Consider the following 13,744-nt stretch of genomic DNA (forward strand, 5'->3'; position numbering starts at 1 on the left):
CAACGGTGGAACTGCTGCTTTCTCGGCCCGTGTCTGAACCTCCTGTGTGTGCCTCACGTGCCGGACGTGTGTGTGGACATCTGTCCTGGTGACCATTTTATAATTCCACAGAGTCCTTCTCTCTCGACTTGTCCCGTGTCCACTCTGGGTCACCTTATGCTAACAGCCTCTCCAGCCTTCACATGTGTTGCTTGTGTGGTATTTTTTGCTCAACCTATCTGTGCCTTGGCTCAGTTGAGTCATGTTTTTTATCTATGCTGACAATCATCGATTTTCAGTTGAAATGTTTAATCAAATGATTGCTACGGTTGTGTTTGGATGGATTATTCTATTGTTTTTCTACTTGTTCTGTTTTCTTCCTTTCATGCCTTTAAAAATTACATGTTTTAAAAATGGTAACTTTGCTGGTGCCTTATTTTAAAAGCTACACTTTTCCACACTAGTGTTTTACTGGTTGTTCTGGGGACTATAGTATATCCTTAAGTTTTACAGCCCATTTGTGGTTAGTATATTACTACTTCATGTAAAAGGTGGGGCCCTTTTAAAAAAAATTATTTGAAAGGCAGAGTTAGAAAGAGGCAGAGGCAGAGAGAGACAGAGGTCTTCCATCAGCTGGTTCACTCCCCAGATGGCTGCGACCCACTACGCCCCAGCCCCAGCTCCAGGGTAGGACTCTTGAATCCAGGTAGATCCATTTTCCCATACAGACCCACATGACAATGATGTAATGTTCATTTTAAACAGTTACGTATCAATTTTTTGACAGAGAACAATAAAATAAAAATTGTGTATGTACCTAGCCACTTATCATTTCTCATGCTCTCCGCTGCTTTCTGAGGATCTGAGGTTCCAAAAGATGCCATCTCCTTCCAGCGCACATTATTGCCTTTAACAGTTCCTACAGGGCAGGTCTGCTGGCAGCGTCCCTTCAGCTGGAAATGTCTTCGATTTGCTGGAACAATATCCCCACTTGATACAGAATCTGGTTGTTCAGCTTTTCTTCCGTCCCTTCCAAGCTGCCTACTTCAGTGTGGCCTCCTGAGTTCTGATGTGCAATCAGAGGTGAATTCGGATGCTGCTCCCCGTGTGCACACGGCGCTCTGCTGCTGCCTGGACTCACTGTCTTTGGCACTGGCTGCTTGCACTGCACCTCAGTGCGGCCCTTTGGCTTCGTCCTTCTAGCTGTGCATTGAGCATCTTGATTCTACACATTGGTGCCTTTCGGTTACATCTGGGAAACTGCCAGCCTTTACACCTCAACATTGTTTTCCTTTTTTTTTTTTTTTTTCCGAGTTACACAGCGAGAGGCAGAGAGAGAGAGAGGGAGGTCTTCCATTCATTGGTTCACTCCCCAAATGGCCACAATGGCTGGAGCTGCACCAATCTGAGGAGCCAGGAGCTTTACCAGGTCTCCCACATGGGTGCAGGGACCCAAGCACTTGGGCCATCCTCTACTGTCTTCCCAGGCCACAGCAGAGAGCTGGATCGGAAGTGGAGCAGCTGGTCTCAAACCAGCGCCCTTATGGGATGCCAGCGCTTCAGGCCAGGGCGTTAACCTGCTGTGCCACAGCACCGGCCCCTCTACGCTTTTTTCTACCTGGTATTCTCTTTGCTCTCCTTCTAGGACTCGAATTACACATGGGTCAGATGACCTGATTACACCCAACACGTCCCTCCAGTGGGGAAGCACGTGTCCACCTTTTTGCGACATAAACCATCCATCAACCCATCTTCAAGTTCGCTCATTCTCTCCTCAGTCACTGTTGCTCTGCTACGTGAGTCATCTGGTCAACCTTCTACTTCAGAATCCATATTGTTCAGTTCTAAGCTTTTTCATTTTTTTTCCTTCTGTTGCTGAGATTTCTTAATTTGTTGGTGTTGTGTGTGTGTGTGTGTGTGTCTCAAAGATCTCTTTATTTCAAAGGCAGAGTTACAAAGAGGCAGAGACAGAGAGAGAGAGCTCTTCCATCCACTGGTTCACTCCCCAGATGGCTGCAACAGCTGGAGCTGTGCTGATCTGCAGCCAGGAGCCAGGAGCCAGGAGCTTCTCCTGGTCTCCCATGTGGGTGCAGGGGCCCAAGGACTTGGGCCATCCTCCACTGCTTTCCCAGGCCATAGCAGAGAACTGGATCAGAAGAGGAGCAGCTGGAACTTGAACCAGTGCCCATATAGGATGCCAGCACTGCAGGCAGCGGCTTTACCCCCCTACGCCATAGCGCTGGCCCCAGTAACATGTTTTTTAAAAGATTTATTTATTTATGTGAAAGGCAGAGTTACAGAGAGAGCAAGGGAGCAGGAGAGAGGAAGAGACAGGCAGATAGAGGTCTTCCATCTGCCGGTTCACTTCCCAAATGGCTACAACAGCCGGAGCTGGACTGATCTGAAGCCAGGAGCTTCCTCCGGGTCTCCCACGTGGGTGCAGGGGCCCAAGGACTTGGACTGTTGTCTGCTGCTTTCCCAGGCACTTTAGCAGGGAGCTGGATCAGAAGTGGAGCAGCCGGGACTTGAACCGGCGCTCCTATGGGAGGCCAGCACCACAGGTGGCAGCTTTCCCTGCTGTGCGCAGCACCGGCCCCTTGCTAACGTACTTTATGGTTTTGTGGCTGGCTACCAGAGGTGCGTTAAAATCCCGTCTGCTCATTCCACACCCAGATCGTGTTGGGGTGGCCTCAGTGGATCTTCTGTCCTTCATAGTCAGGTGACTTTGGTCTTGTCCTTGACCATAAACAGACAGCAAGCTGTGGATCAACTGGACCCTGCCTTTGTTTGTTTGTTTGATTGATTGGGCAGGCGATCGCCTGGCTTGCGCTGCAAACTCGGTTTGTTGAGTGACAGCTTGAGTCTGAACAGCCCTCACCTCCTTCACGCAGGTGCTGTCGGGGTCCACGACGCAAGCGGAATTTGGGCTCTTTTCTCTGGTTCTTTTCTTTCCTCCCCTCTGCAGCAGCTGCAGTGGCATGGGGCGGAGTGAGGGCACCTCTGATCCGTGGCCCTGCGCCCTCAGCCCTGTGCCAGCCACGGCGCGGGGCAGGCAGCGGCTCAGACCTGCGTGCTGGGTGTGTGGACTCGGGCTGCCCTGTCACTCCTCAGTCCCCTCCGCCGGCTGCTCCAGGAACCCAGCCAGAGCTTAGGGCTGTCACCTCCGTGTCCACCAAGCGGGCTCGGACCCAGAGAAGCCCTGGTCGGAAGCACTGAGCTTTCGGGAGGGCGATGGGATCCTTTCAAACAGCGACGTCCCTAACGTCCCGAGTGGAAGGCAAGCATCCATCTGCCCCGTGTGAAGGCGCCTCGTTGAAAGGGAGCCCCTCTTCCCCGGTTTTACTTGTATACTCTGCCAGCTGTGACGCGGCCGGGAGTGGATGCTTCTCCCTCGGGACACGGCCTGTTCTCACAGCAGCAGCCACTGCCCAGCTTATCTGGGCTAAGACGAGACAGCTTTGTTTTCTCGTAAGTGCACTGAGCGAGCACCCAGCCCACCTCTGCTGTTCCACAGGATGTGCGGGCCGGCACAGCCGCCGCTTCCCACGCCCTCGGCCCCCGCAGGTGCCTGCTGCGCCACCCAGCTGCCTGCACGTGCTCGGTTTACTGCACTTTGCTGTGTGTCCGGCTGCCTAGGGCCAGCCTTTGCGTCTCCTTCACAATGCTTTCACTGTGGGACATTTCGGAGATGACAGTATAACGAGGCGCGATACACCTACAACCCATCCTGGACAAACGCCAGCTCGGGGCCAGCTTACCTGTGCCCTGCTCCATTCTCTCGCCCCAGACCTTTGTAGGGCAAATCAGAGACACCTTGTCCTGTCCTCTGTAAAGAATGACAGGACGACGACATAGGACACACACATGCTCAGAGAGGGAGGGAGGGGGAGGGGTGGGGAGGGGTGGGGAGAGTGGGGAGAACTCTCCTCTGCTCATTCACTCCTCAAATGCCCACAGAGGCATGGGGTGGGGCCAGACTGAAGCCGGGAGTTGGGATTTAATTCAGCCCCCCCCCCCCCCGCCCCACGAGGGGCAGGTACCCAACCACCTGAGCTGTCGCTGTTGCCTGGCAAGATATGTATTAGCAGAAAGCTGGAGTCAGAAGTGGAATGGGGGCAGCGCTGTGGCTAGTAGCAGGTAAAGCTGCTGCCTGTGGTGCCAGCATCCCATGTGGGTGCTGGTTCAAGTCCCAGCTGCTCCACTTCCGAACCAGCTCTCTGCTGTGGCCTGGGAAAGCAGTGGAGGATGGCCCAAGTCCTTGGGCCCCTGCACCCGCATGGGAGACCTGGAGAAGCACCTGGCTCCTGGCTTCAATCGGCCCAGCTTCGGCCACTGTGGCCATTTAGAGAGTGAACCAGTGGAGGAAGACCTCTCTCTCTGCCTCTGTAACTCTGCCTTGCCTTTCAGATAAATAAATCTTAAAAAAAAAAATAGAAGAAGTGGAACTAGGACTCAAACCCAGGCAGTCCAGCATGGATGTGGGAGTCCCAACCAACATCTCAGCCACTGTGCGGAAACCCCCAGCCCCGTACTTTTAGAGCAGTTTTAGGTTACCTGCAGAGAGCGGGACATGGGGGCATTCCCTCCCGCTCCGCACCTCCCAGGCTCCCTGCTTCAGTGTCCCACCATATGGCACATGGGTTACAACCACAGGGCCTCCCCTCGGACACCACTGTCCCCCACCCTGAGCCCACAGGCTCACTCGGACGTCTATGTCCAGTGGGCGGGGACATGCATCCACACGGTGGTGTCGTATGGAATAGTTTCACGGCCCTAAAAATCTCTCCCTCTCCCTCCCTCCTTCCCTTTTAGCCCTTGAAGCTCACTTTTACTGTCTCCATAGCTTTGTCTTTTCCAGAACGTCCTACAGCTGGAACCACTTGCCACGCGGCCTTTTCAGACTGACGACCTGCACGTAGAAGTCCAGGCCCCTCCCCGTCTTCTCAAGGCCTGCCACGGAACCTTCCAGCGCTGGATGCCGTCCCATTGCTTGGATGAACCACAGCTCATGTATCCAGTCGCCTACTGGAACTTCGTGGCGTCCAAGGTTTGAGTAAGTATTGCACTGTAGAAGGCAGCACCAAAATTAGTCTTCCAGATTTTCTCCTGTGTTACCTTTTAGGAATTTTTTATAGTTTTTTTTTTTTTTAACCTTACACTTTGAGTTCATTTTAGTGCGTAGTGAAAAATCTGAGTTCTAGACACTTTTTTTTTTTGCCTGTGGGTGTCCAGCTGCCCCAGAACCATTTGTTGGAAAGTCTACCCTTCCCCGTTGGTCTTTCTCCTTTGTCAGAGCACTTGGACATATCCATGTGAGGCTGTTTCCAGGCCACTGTGTCCTACTGGTTTCTTTGTTCATTCTCTTGGCAATACCACAGTCTTGGTGAGTGCAGCTTGATGGTGCTCCCCTACACGGCACGTTGGGTCATTTATAAAGAGCTACACAACCACGTCCCACACATAACATAGGAGGGAACTTCAAAGCTCGTGGGTAATGGGATTCAGAGGTAAGTTTACTCTGGCGCAAAAACACTCGAAATCCAGTCAAACACAGAGGGGATATCCAGAAAGCTCATGGAAAATGTGCATTATAAAAAATAAACAGGTTTCAAAGAAATGTTTGCACCAAAATAAACATGTTTAATTCCATTTTTGAAAAGATTTATTTATTTATTTGAAAGGGAAAGAGAAAGCAAGAGAGAGAGAGAGAGATCAGTCTTGCATCCACTGGTTCACTCCCCAATGGTTGTTAACAGCAGGTACTGGGCTAAGCTGAAGCCAGGAGCCAGGAACTCGATCCTGGTCTTGCACTTGGGCGGCAGGAACTCAAGTTCTTGAGCCATCATTTGCTGCTTCCCAGGAGCACTGGCGGCGAGCTGGACAGGAAGGGAAGCAGCCGAGACCGGGACCAGTACATGGACGGGATGCAGGCGTCCCAGACAGTGGTGTAGCCCGCTGCGTCACGGCGCTCACCCTGGACTCCTCTGTTCACAGACTCTCTGAGGCACTCCCACATCAACTACTCCTTAATATCAAGTTTATACATCATTAGTTAGTATTTTCCAGCTTTTACAAAATGGCAGCCATGCAATGCAGCTGGCTGATGAATCTCTAGTGTTTACTTTATCATCCAGGATTCCCTCCAGCCTTTCTTCTTTTGCTTTTTTATGTTTTCCTGGCTTTTTTTTAAACAGCTGTTTGCTTTAGTTTCCTGAGATATGATGTTGCTGACTGTTGTGTTTCTCGATCCCTTGTACTTTCTATAAACTGTTAAGTAGACCCCACGTCCACACGTTCCTTTTGAGAAGAGTCCCTCGTCGGCGTGCCCTAGGCCTTGTTTCTAATTATGGAGTGAGAGGTATGTCCTGCAAAGCTGGCCCGATCTGGTACCTGTTGCACAGAGCATGCGAAGGGGTTCCTCAGAACACAGGGCCCAGGGTCTCCCTCCACCAACACTCCTTACAGCTTTTAAATGCTGCAGGAAACAATTTGAGTTTATGACAAATCCGAAGACCATGCACATGTAAACACTTTGGTATCACGATCAACAAACGAAAGGCTAATGTGAACTCTCACAGATGATAGCTGGAAACCGCACATTAATCTTAGCTCTACAAAAATGACAGTGCACACAGACGCTGTGTGTGCAGTATATGCACGAGGGGCATGGGAGGCCAGGTGTTGGGTGCAGCAGTCGACGGCTGCGTGGGGCGCGCACGTTTGAGTCCCGACTCTGCTCTGTGCTCCAGCTTCCAGCGACTGACAGCGCTGACAACTCAGGTACTCGAGTTCCTGCCACCCACACGGGAGACCCAGACTGAGCTCCTGGCTTCTGGCTTCAGCCAGGCCCCGCCCTGCTGCTGTGGGCGGGCTGGGGAGCTGTGTAGAACTTGTTCTGGAAAAGCTTGATGGGGGTCCATGTGTTTAAATCCATTGTAAGAAGACTCGCACAACTTCGAGGGAAGATGTTTTGGGATGAGTGAAGGTGACACAGAACACACAGAAAATTCAAGGAAGTGTGGTAGGCAAGTGTCACGGTCTGCTACTGGCAAACACACAGGCCTGACGATCGGACACCGACCTAGGCAGAAGGAACACGCCAGCAGGGCGGGTTAGGGAAACACGTGTGCGGGAGGAGCTGTCGCAGGGGGTGGAATTCTCGTCTTGTACTGCAGGAGGACCGGTGTCCCGCAGTCAGCGAGCTGCTGTGCACCTGCGCACGAGACAGCACTCCCAGAGCAGCGACAGGAGCTGCAGTGGGTGCCTGCAGGGCCAGGCCAAGGACGGGGGACACAGAAACCATCCAGTTTCACCGCCAGTTCTGCGTGCATGCAAGAAATAAAACAACAACAACAACAATAATAAAACAGATGAGCCCATACCTTTGCTACCACAATCCCATCCACAACTTTCACAACCAACACCTGAGGACTTCCTGGTATCAGCTGCTAGGCGGGGCGGCCCAGGCAAGGCTGCAGGGAGGCAGGTTCAGAGAACACAGCAGGATGCGGCCTCGGCTGCAGCATGGGGGAGGCCTGGCTCGCCCACGCAGTCCAGCACGTGGACAAATGAGAGGGATGGACATGGATGCCCGCCAGCGTTCCGGCAGACACAGAAGCGGGGTGTCGGGAGGAGGAAGCCGAGGGAGGGCCCGGAAGGAGGCGCCCACTTCTGACCTGGAGACGGACGCCTCCCCACTGCGAGTTAGGAGAATCAGGCCGCGGGAGGCGGGCTTCTCGGACTCCTTGCTTCTCTCTCGGACCTGCTCCGGGATGCCTTTCCAAACGCCGCGTTTAGCGACCATTTCTCTGTCATCAGCTGCCCCTGACCCCACCCCACCCCACCCTGCCTGGGCTTTAACAATTTTGTTTTCTGCTATTTTGGGCGATGCTTTTCATTTTTATTTTTGAGATAACATATTTTTAATTTACATTACAATCGAAGGCTTAAAGGAGGAGTTCAGTAAGTAAGAAGACCACAGTTCAGCAGAAATACAGGCAAGGGCTATACACGGCACAGCACTCGGATGGAGATGTCAGTGTCACTCATGTGTAGTACATTGTACAATAATCACATGACTAGAACTACAGTAGGATATCATTTTACAATATGATTTATTCACTTATTTGGAAGGCAGAGCGAGAGAGAGAGAGAGAGAGAGAGAGAGAGAGAGATCCTCCATACGCTGGTTCACTCCCCACAGCCAGGGCTGGGCCAGGCCGGCGCCAGGAGCCTAGAATTCCATGAGGTCTTCCGGGTGGGTGGGAGGACTCGGGCCATCCCGTGCTGCTTTCCCAGGTGCATCAGCAGGGAGCTGGACGGGAAGTGGAGCAGCCGGGACTCAACCGTACGGGATGCCGGTGTTGCAGGTGGTGGCTACATCGTTCTTAACAATTTGCTTGACAAAGACAGAAAACAGTTGGACAAAACAACATTTGCAGCAATACTGACATGCACAGGCATGTCTTTCCTTTCTGGTTTGTTTTGGATTCGTTTTTGGTAATTTTAGCTCATTTCATTCAACATGACGTCCCCCAGTTGTAACTGTTTTGATGCAGATGGTAGAATTTCATTCTTTCCTGTGGCTGGGTAATGTTCCATAGTGCGTGTGTGTGTGTGTGCGTGTGTGTGCGGAGACACGTATACCACACTTTCTCCAGTCTTCATCTGCTGAGGGACGCTTGGCTGTTGTGCACAGTGCTGGCCAACATGGTGGTGCAGGGCTCTCTTTGTATGACGTGCTCATGTCTTTGGGCCGCACGACCCAGCAATGCCACTACCGGGTGCACAGCTTCGCACGTCTCACCATGTGAGCCCACTCTTCCTTCTGACTTACCTTGTCCTCCCCTCGACTTCTGTGGCCAGGACTCCAGGACTCCAGGACTCCACTCTTCCTTCGTTTCTCGTCTCCGTCCATCCCCGCTCCAGGATGAAGTCCCCCGGGGCCTTCCTTGCCGCCTAGAGTTCAGGCAGCCATCTTGGTTCTCAGGAATGTGTGCCTGGCCAGAGGGTCTGCAGACCACTGGGCCACACACGTCAAAGATAAAATGTGAAGAGGTACCGATATCAACAGTGACCACGGTGGGATGCCTGAGGGAGACACACGCCGGCCTCGGGCCTCACCTCGTCCAGGGCCAGGAGGAGGGCGTTCTGACTTCTGATTGGCTTTCAAAGATACAGGTCCTGTTCGTGAGACGGCCGCTGTGAGGCACTGACAACCTGGCCAGGTACAGGAAGGCTTCCTAGTGATGCCTGACGGGACTCTGGAAAAACGTGTGAGTGAACAGAGCTAGGAGACGAGGTCAGCACCCAGCGTGCAGGACGGCACCCACGTCACCCGTGCAGCGGTGGCGAAGATCATCGTGATGGCTGCTCTCAGGTCTGGGTCGCACACTCAGGATCTACTTCCATGGCTCAGAAGCCCATACGGAGTCCTGACACAGGAACGCGCAAGGTGAGAACGTTGGCAGGTTGTGGTCTACAGCTACGTGTGACTGTCCTGGACGTGTTAAATGAGATGTATCTGATTGCAACTTATTTTACAAACCTGACCTTGACCTGATCCAAGCAAGCTGGTTGACATTTACAGCTCTGCAGAAACCACACAGCACGTGATCAAAACAGAAACACACCAGCACCTTGTCCCCGCTCCAGAACTAAACGCACCGTTTTCTGTTCATTCCCTTTAAGAAAAATGTGTGCAAGGACCCCAGGGCCAGGAGCACAAGTCAGGGAGCTATGCCCGTGGCAGCGAGCTTGTTTTGCAACACTCACATCATTTCTAGAACACAGTACTTTCATGGTACACTGATACAGAAAGTCTTAGTAAAACCGGCCGATTCCTACTGGTCCTTTCGCGTTTCAAGTGGGGCCAGCCCGGCCAGCTCACCGGCAGCAGTGTGGACCCACACAGGCATGGCTGTGGCAACTCAGACGCCGGCCCCTTCACTCTGTCCCGGCTGCCTCTCTGCCAGACAGGTTCCCAGTCCCGGTCTCTCTCAGCCTTCTTTAACGTATGTCGCATTCCTCCATCTCCTGGAAACCACTAAATTCATCTTCTGTGATTCAAGTAGCTCTCGAAATCCCCTTCTTCCAAGAAGTCCCCCTGACTCGGTGGAAGAGGTGACTCTGAACTCCCCATTTGGTTATGGGGTTTTACCCTCGTTCTGGGCCCTGCGTGCTTTCCGTGAACTGCATCCCTCGGGGCAGGATGGCAGGGGGCACGTGCAGCTGGGAGGGCGAGCGTGTGATGGGAGGCAGACAGCTGGGCGTGGCGGCAGGGGTCCCAGCACCCGGCAGCCTTCCAGTCCGAAGGCAGTCACCAGTCAGCTGGCCTGCTCACTGGGCACAGGGGTGACCCAGGCCGGGAGGGCGCTGTCAAGGCTGCGGGAGTTCAGTGTAAGCTACAAACAACTAGCGGGACACCTGACAGATAGATTGGACAGTGGTTTGACTTAAGTGTTTATTTTGACTGTTAAAGCCAGACTCACAGAAAAAGCTACACAGCCAACGAAAATGTTAGTTATGGGAAAAAATGCCAAGGAACTTGGGATTTACAGTGAACAACAGATGCTGTATTGGCTGGAAGCACTGCTCCAGGTATTTAAGATTACACCTGCTGTCGGGATCAGTTTTGTTCATTTAGTTTACGGTCAGGTTAGACACAACGGGCAACACTCGACTTCTGAACAGCTTTATCCAGCACATTGTAAAAGAGGTGCCTTTTTACCCCATGTATGAGATGAGCAGGCACAACATTAATTTGTTTCAAAAACAGACACTGTATGTGACTATACCAAGCTCCAAAGTTACTAGTATTTTTAATGACTGAAATTAATTTTGAATTTTTAATTACTGCAATTAACAACGGCATTGAATTAAGAGCCTTATGGCCATGGGAGGAAATAAGCATTGCCAGTGCACCACACACATAAGGAAGGGGCTTCTCTAACCACCATCAGTTGGTGTGCCGGCTCCGCAGGGAGACTGGAGACGGCGCTCGGGGCCTGGGAGGGGCAGGTTGGGGACCCTACCCTGGGAGAAGTCGCAGTGACCTGAACCCCTGCCTGGGACCCAGCAGCAGTGAACACCGCCTGGTGGTCCAGGGCCTCTGGAATCGTCAGAAAATGGGTGCACCTGAGCAGGCCCCGGCTGCAGCCATGCGGCTCCGGAGGGCAGCAGGGGGCAGGGAGCGCGCAGTGGGCGGCGGGCGGCAGGTGGCCGGCTGGTTCTGCAGGGGACACTGGAGTCTGGGTGGGACGCAGCAGCCGGCAACACCACGTGGCAGGCCACACGCAGGCCCTCAGACCAGCACCGCGTGTGAGCGGACACATCTGAGAGAGAAGGCGAGCGGCCCGGGCCGCGCGGACGAGGCGCTGAGAGCTTAGCGCTGTGAGGCGTAAAATTGGCGAAATGCAAGGTGAGTCCATGGGCAACTGGACCAAAACTAATCTCCCCAATGAAAACATTTTTAAATGGATCCCACAAATTATCCTAAAAACCCGCTCTGGGGCCAGCGCTGTGGCACAGCAGGTTAAGCCACACCTGCGACTCTGGCATCCCATGAGCGTGGGTTCGAGTCCCGGCTGCTCCCACTTCCAATCCAGCTCCCTGCTAATGCTCCTAGGAAAGCATGGGCCAAGTGCTTGGACCCCTGCCACCCACGTGGGAGACCCTGATGGTGTTCCAGGCTCCAGGCCGTCGCAGCCATTGGGGGGGTGAGCCAGCAGGTGGAAGGTCTCTCGGCCCTTCCCTCTGTCTTATAACTCTGCCTTTTAAATAACTAAATGAATCTGTTAAAATAAAAGCCACAAAACAACACCAGACACTTGAATGCGGGGATGCAGGGCCATTGGTGGGAAGTAAGATTTCAGTGCAGCTAGGCGTGGCTTGTCTAAATAGCACTTTCCCGTGTCTTCTCACCGGTCTCTCCATGGGACTGGCAGGCAGCTCAGGCTCAAAGTCTAGTAGGCGGGCCACTGGGGAAGGCTGCAGTGCCCACCTCGGGCCTCTTGGAAGCCTCCCAAAGGAGGCGCTGCTCCTGCGTGGCCGCACCAGGCCAACCTGAGCTAGGAGCAGTGCGCCTGCTTTCAAAGCCATTCTAGCAGCCCCACGGCGATCCATGTGACGAAAACGGCCAGATGTTGCTTGGGCATCTCAAGGTCATTTGGGCTGAAATATATTTCTAGGCTAGCAGGCTGGGGGACAGGAGAGAGAGAGAGAGAGGGAGGGAGGGCGGGTGGGGGAGGGAGGGAGACTGCAGACCCCGGGCTTCAGGGCACTCAGGAGGGCGATGGTTTTATCACCCGGCGTCTCTGCGCTGCTCTTCCTCGCAGGAGCTCATGTTTTCACCGTGGCCGCAGAAGCAGCTTGGAAGCAGGTGAGCTGCAAGTGCATGCTGCTCTTGAACTTGTTCAGAAGCTCCTCCAGGAACCTGCAGGGAGGAGACAGGGTTTACCGCCTGGCGGGAGGTGGCCGCGCGGCCCAGGAGGGAGCTAGCTGCCCAGTGCTGCCTGCTGTTCTTAGAAAGCAGCTGAAAAACTCACTCCCTATGGATTCTCAGCTCAGTGGCGGAAACCAGTCCGTCAGAGAAGCGAGCAGACGGAACACATCACACACAGCGCTGTTAGCCCCGGAAGGAGACACCTGCCTGCCCTGTGTCCTAGGCTGACCACGCTGAGTGCTGGCAAACCCATGCAGAAGTGGACCACCGCACAGTCAGGACGGCAGTCCCACCGTGCCCGACTCTCCCAGGCTGCCATCTCCTGGACAACCGCGGGCGGTCTTCTGTTCCGGTGACTTTGCATTTTTGTCTTTGGCAAATATTGGAGAGTGGTGGGCAGAGCAGGCTTCGTTCTACTCCCACTGGGCACCCTGCAGATTCTCCCCACCTGACCCGATGTGCCTACAGCACACGCCGGGAGCGGGCTCCCCGCTCAGCTGGCTCCGATGAAACCACCAGGAGCCGGGTTCAGCTGTAACTGTGTCAGCTTCTCACACAACCCCAGCAGTAAACCCAAATCCCAGCTGTGACCTGGACCACTTCAGAGTCCGTTCTTGCCCTCGGGCCGAGGACCAGCCCTCTGTGCCATACTGCACATAGTTAAAAAGGGGGGGGGGGATTTTTATAGTTTACTTTTTTAAAAATCAAATTTCCTTTAAAGAAGTGAACTGGGTTTGGAAGTGATCCAGATAGAGGCTGACGAAGCTCCTGGCTCCTGGCTTCAGCCTGGCCCAGCCCTGGCTGTTGCGGCCATTTGGGTAGAGAACTAGCAGATGGAAGATGGGTCTGTCTGCCTCTCTTTCTCTAACTCTGACTTTCAAATAAATAAATAAATCTTAAAAAAAATGTCAATTTACTTTGGTGCAAAAATATCTTGAAATCCACGCAACATTTTTCCCAACCCGCATTGTCTGTCACAACTCTTCCTCTAGTTTACTGAAGGAGGGAAAATGGGCTTTCTGTGACCCTTTAAAACGAGAGCGCATCTGTGGACTGCCCTAACCCACATAAGAAAGGTGCCCTTCGCTCCGTCCTTTGGGAGACGGGACGCACGCCCACGGCCACGGCCGGGCCCCAGCCCCTCGCTCCGCACGCGCACGGGCTCTGGGAACAGCCACGGGAACTCACTTCTTATCCGCTCCGCTCGACAGCTGCGGCAGGGCTTCCAGAGCTTGTTTGAAACTGGACCTGGAACACAAACACCACCACGGGGGCTGGCACGCTTCACGGCCCCCAGGGGCACGGGGAAGGCCCCGGCGACAG

The 13,744-nt window shown here is 53.6% G+C and overlaps 1 protein-coding gene across 1 annotated transcript in view; it reads right to left on the reverse strand.

The window, feature by feature from the left end:
* Positions 1–7,857: 7,857 nt before the first annotated feature.
* The window catches only part of EXOC2 (exocyst complex component 2), a 211,867-nt gene continuing 205,980 nt past the window's right edge, over positions 7,858–13,744 (reverse strand). The window contains exons 27-28 of the mRNA XM_062183810.1: positions 13,610–13,669; positions 7,858–12,412 (exon numbers count right to left, since the gene is read on the reverse strand). Of these exons, the coding sequence (XP_062039794.1) occupies positions 12,319–12,412; positions 13,610–13,669 (154 nt within the window). The 3' untranslated portion in view covers positions 7,858–12,318. The remainder of the gene's footprint in view (positions 12,413–13,609; positions 13,670–13,744) is intronic.

This window comes from Lepus europaeus, chromosome 3 (genome assembly GCF_033115175.1).
Source record: "Lepus europaeus isolate LE1 chromosome 3, mLepTim1.pri, whole genome shotgun sequence".
Classification (NCBI taxonomy): Eukaryota; Metazoa; Chordata; class Mammalia; order Lagomorpha; family Leporidae; genus Lepus; species Lepus europaeus.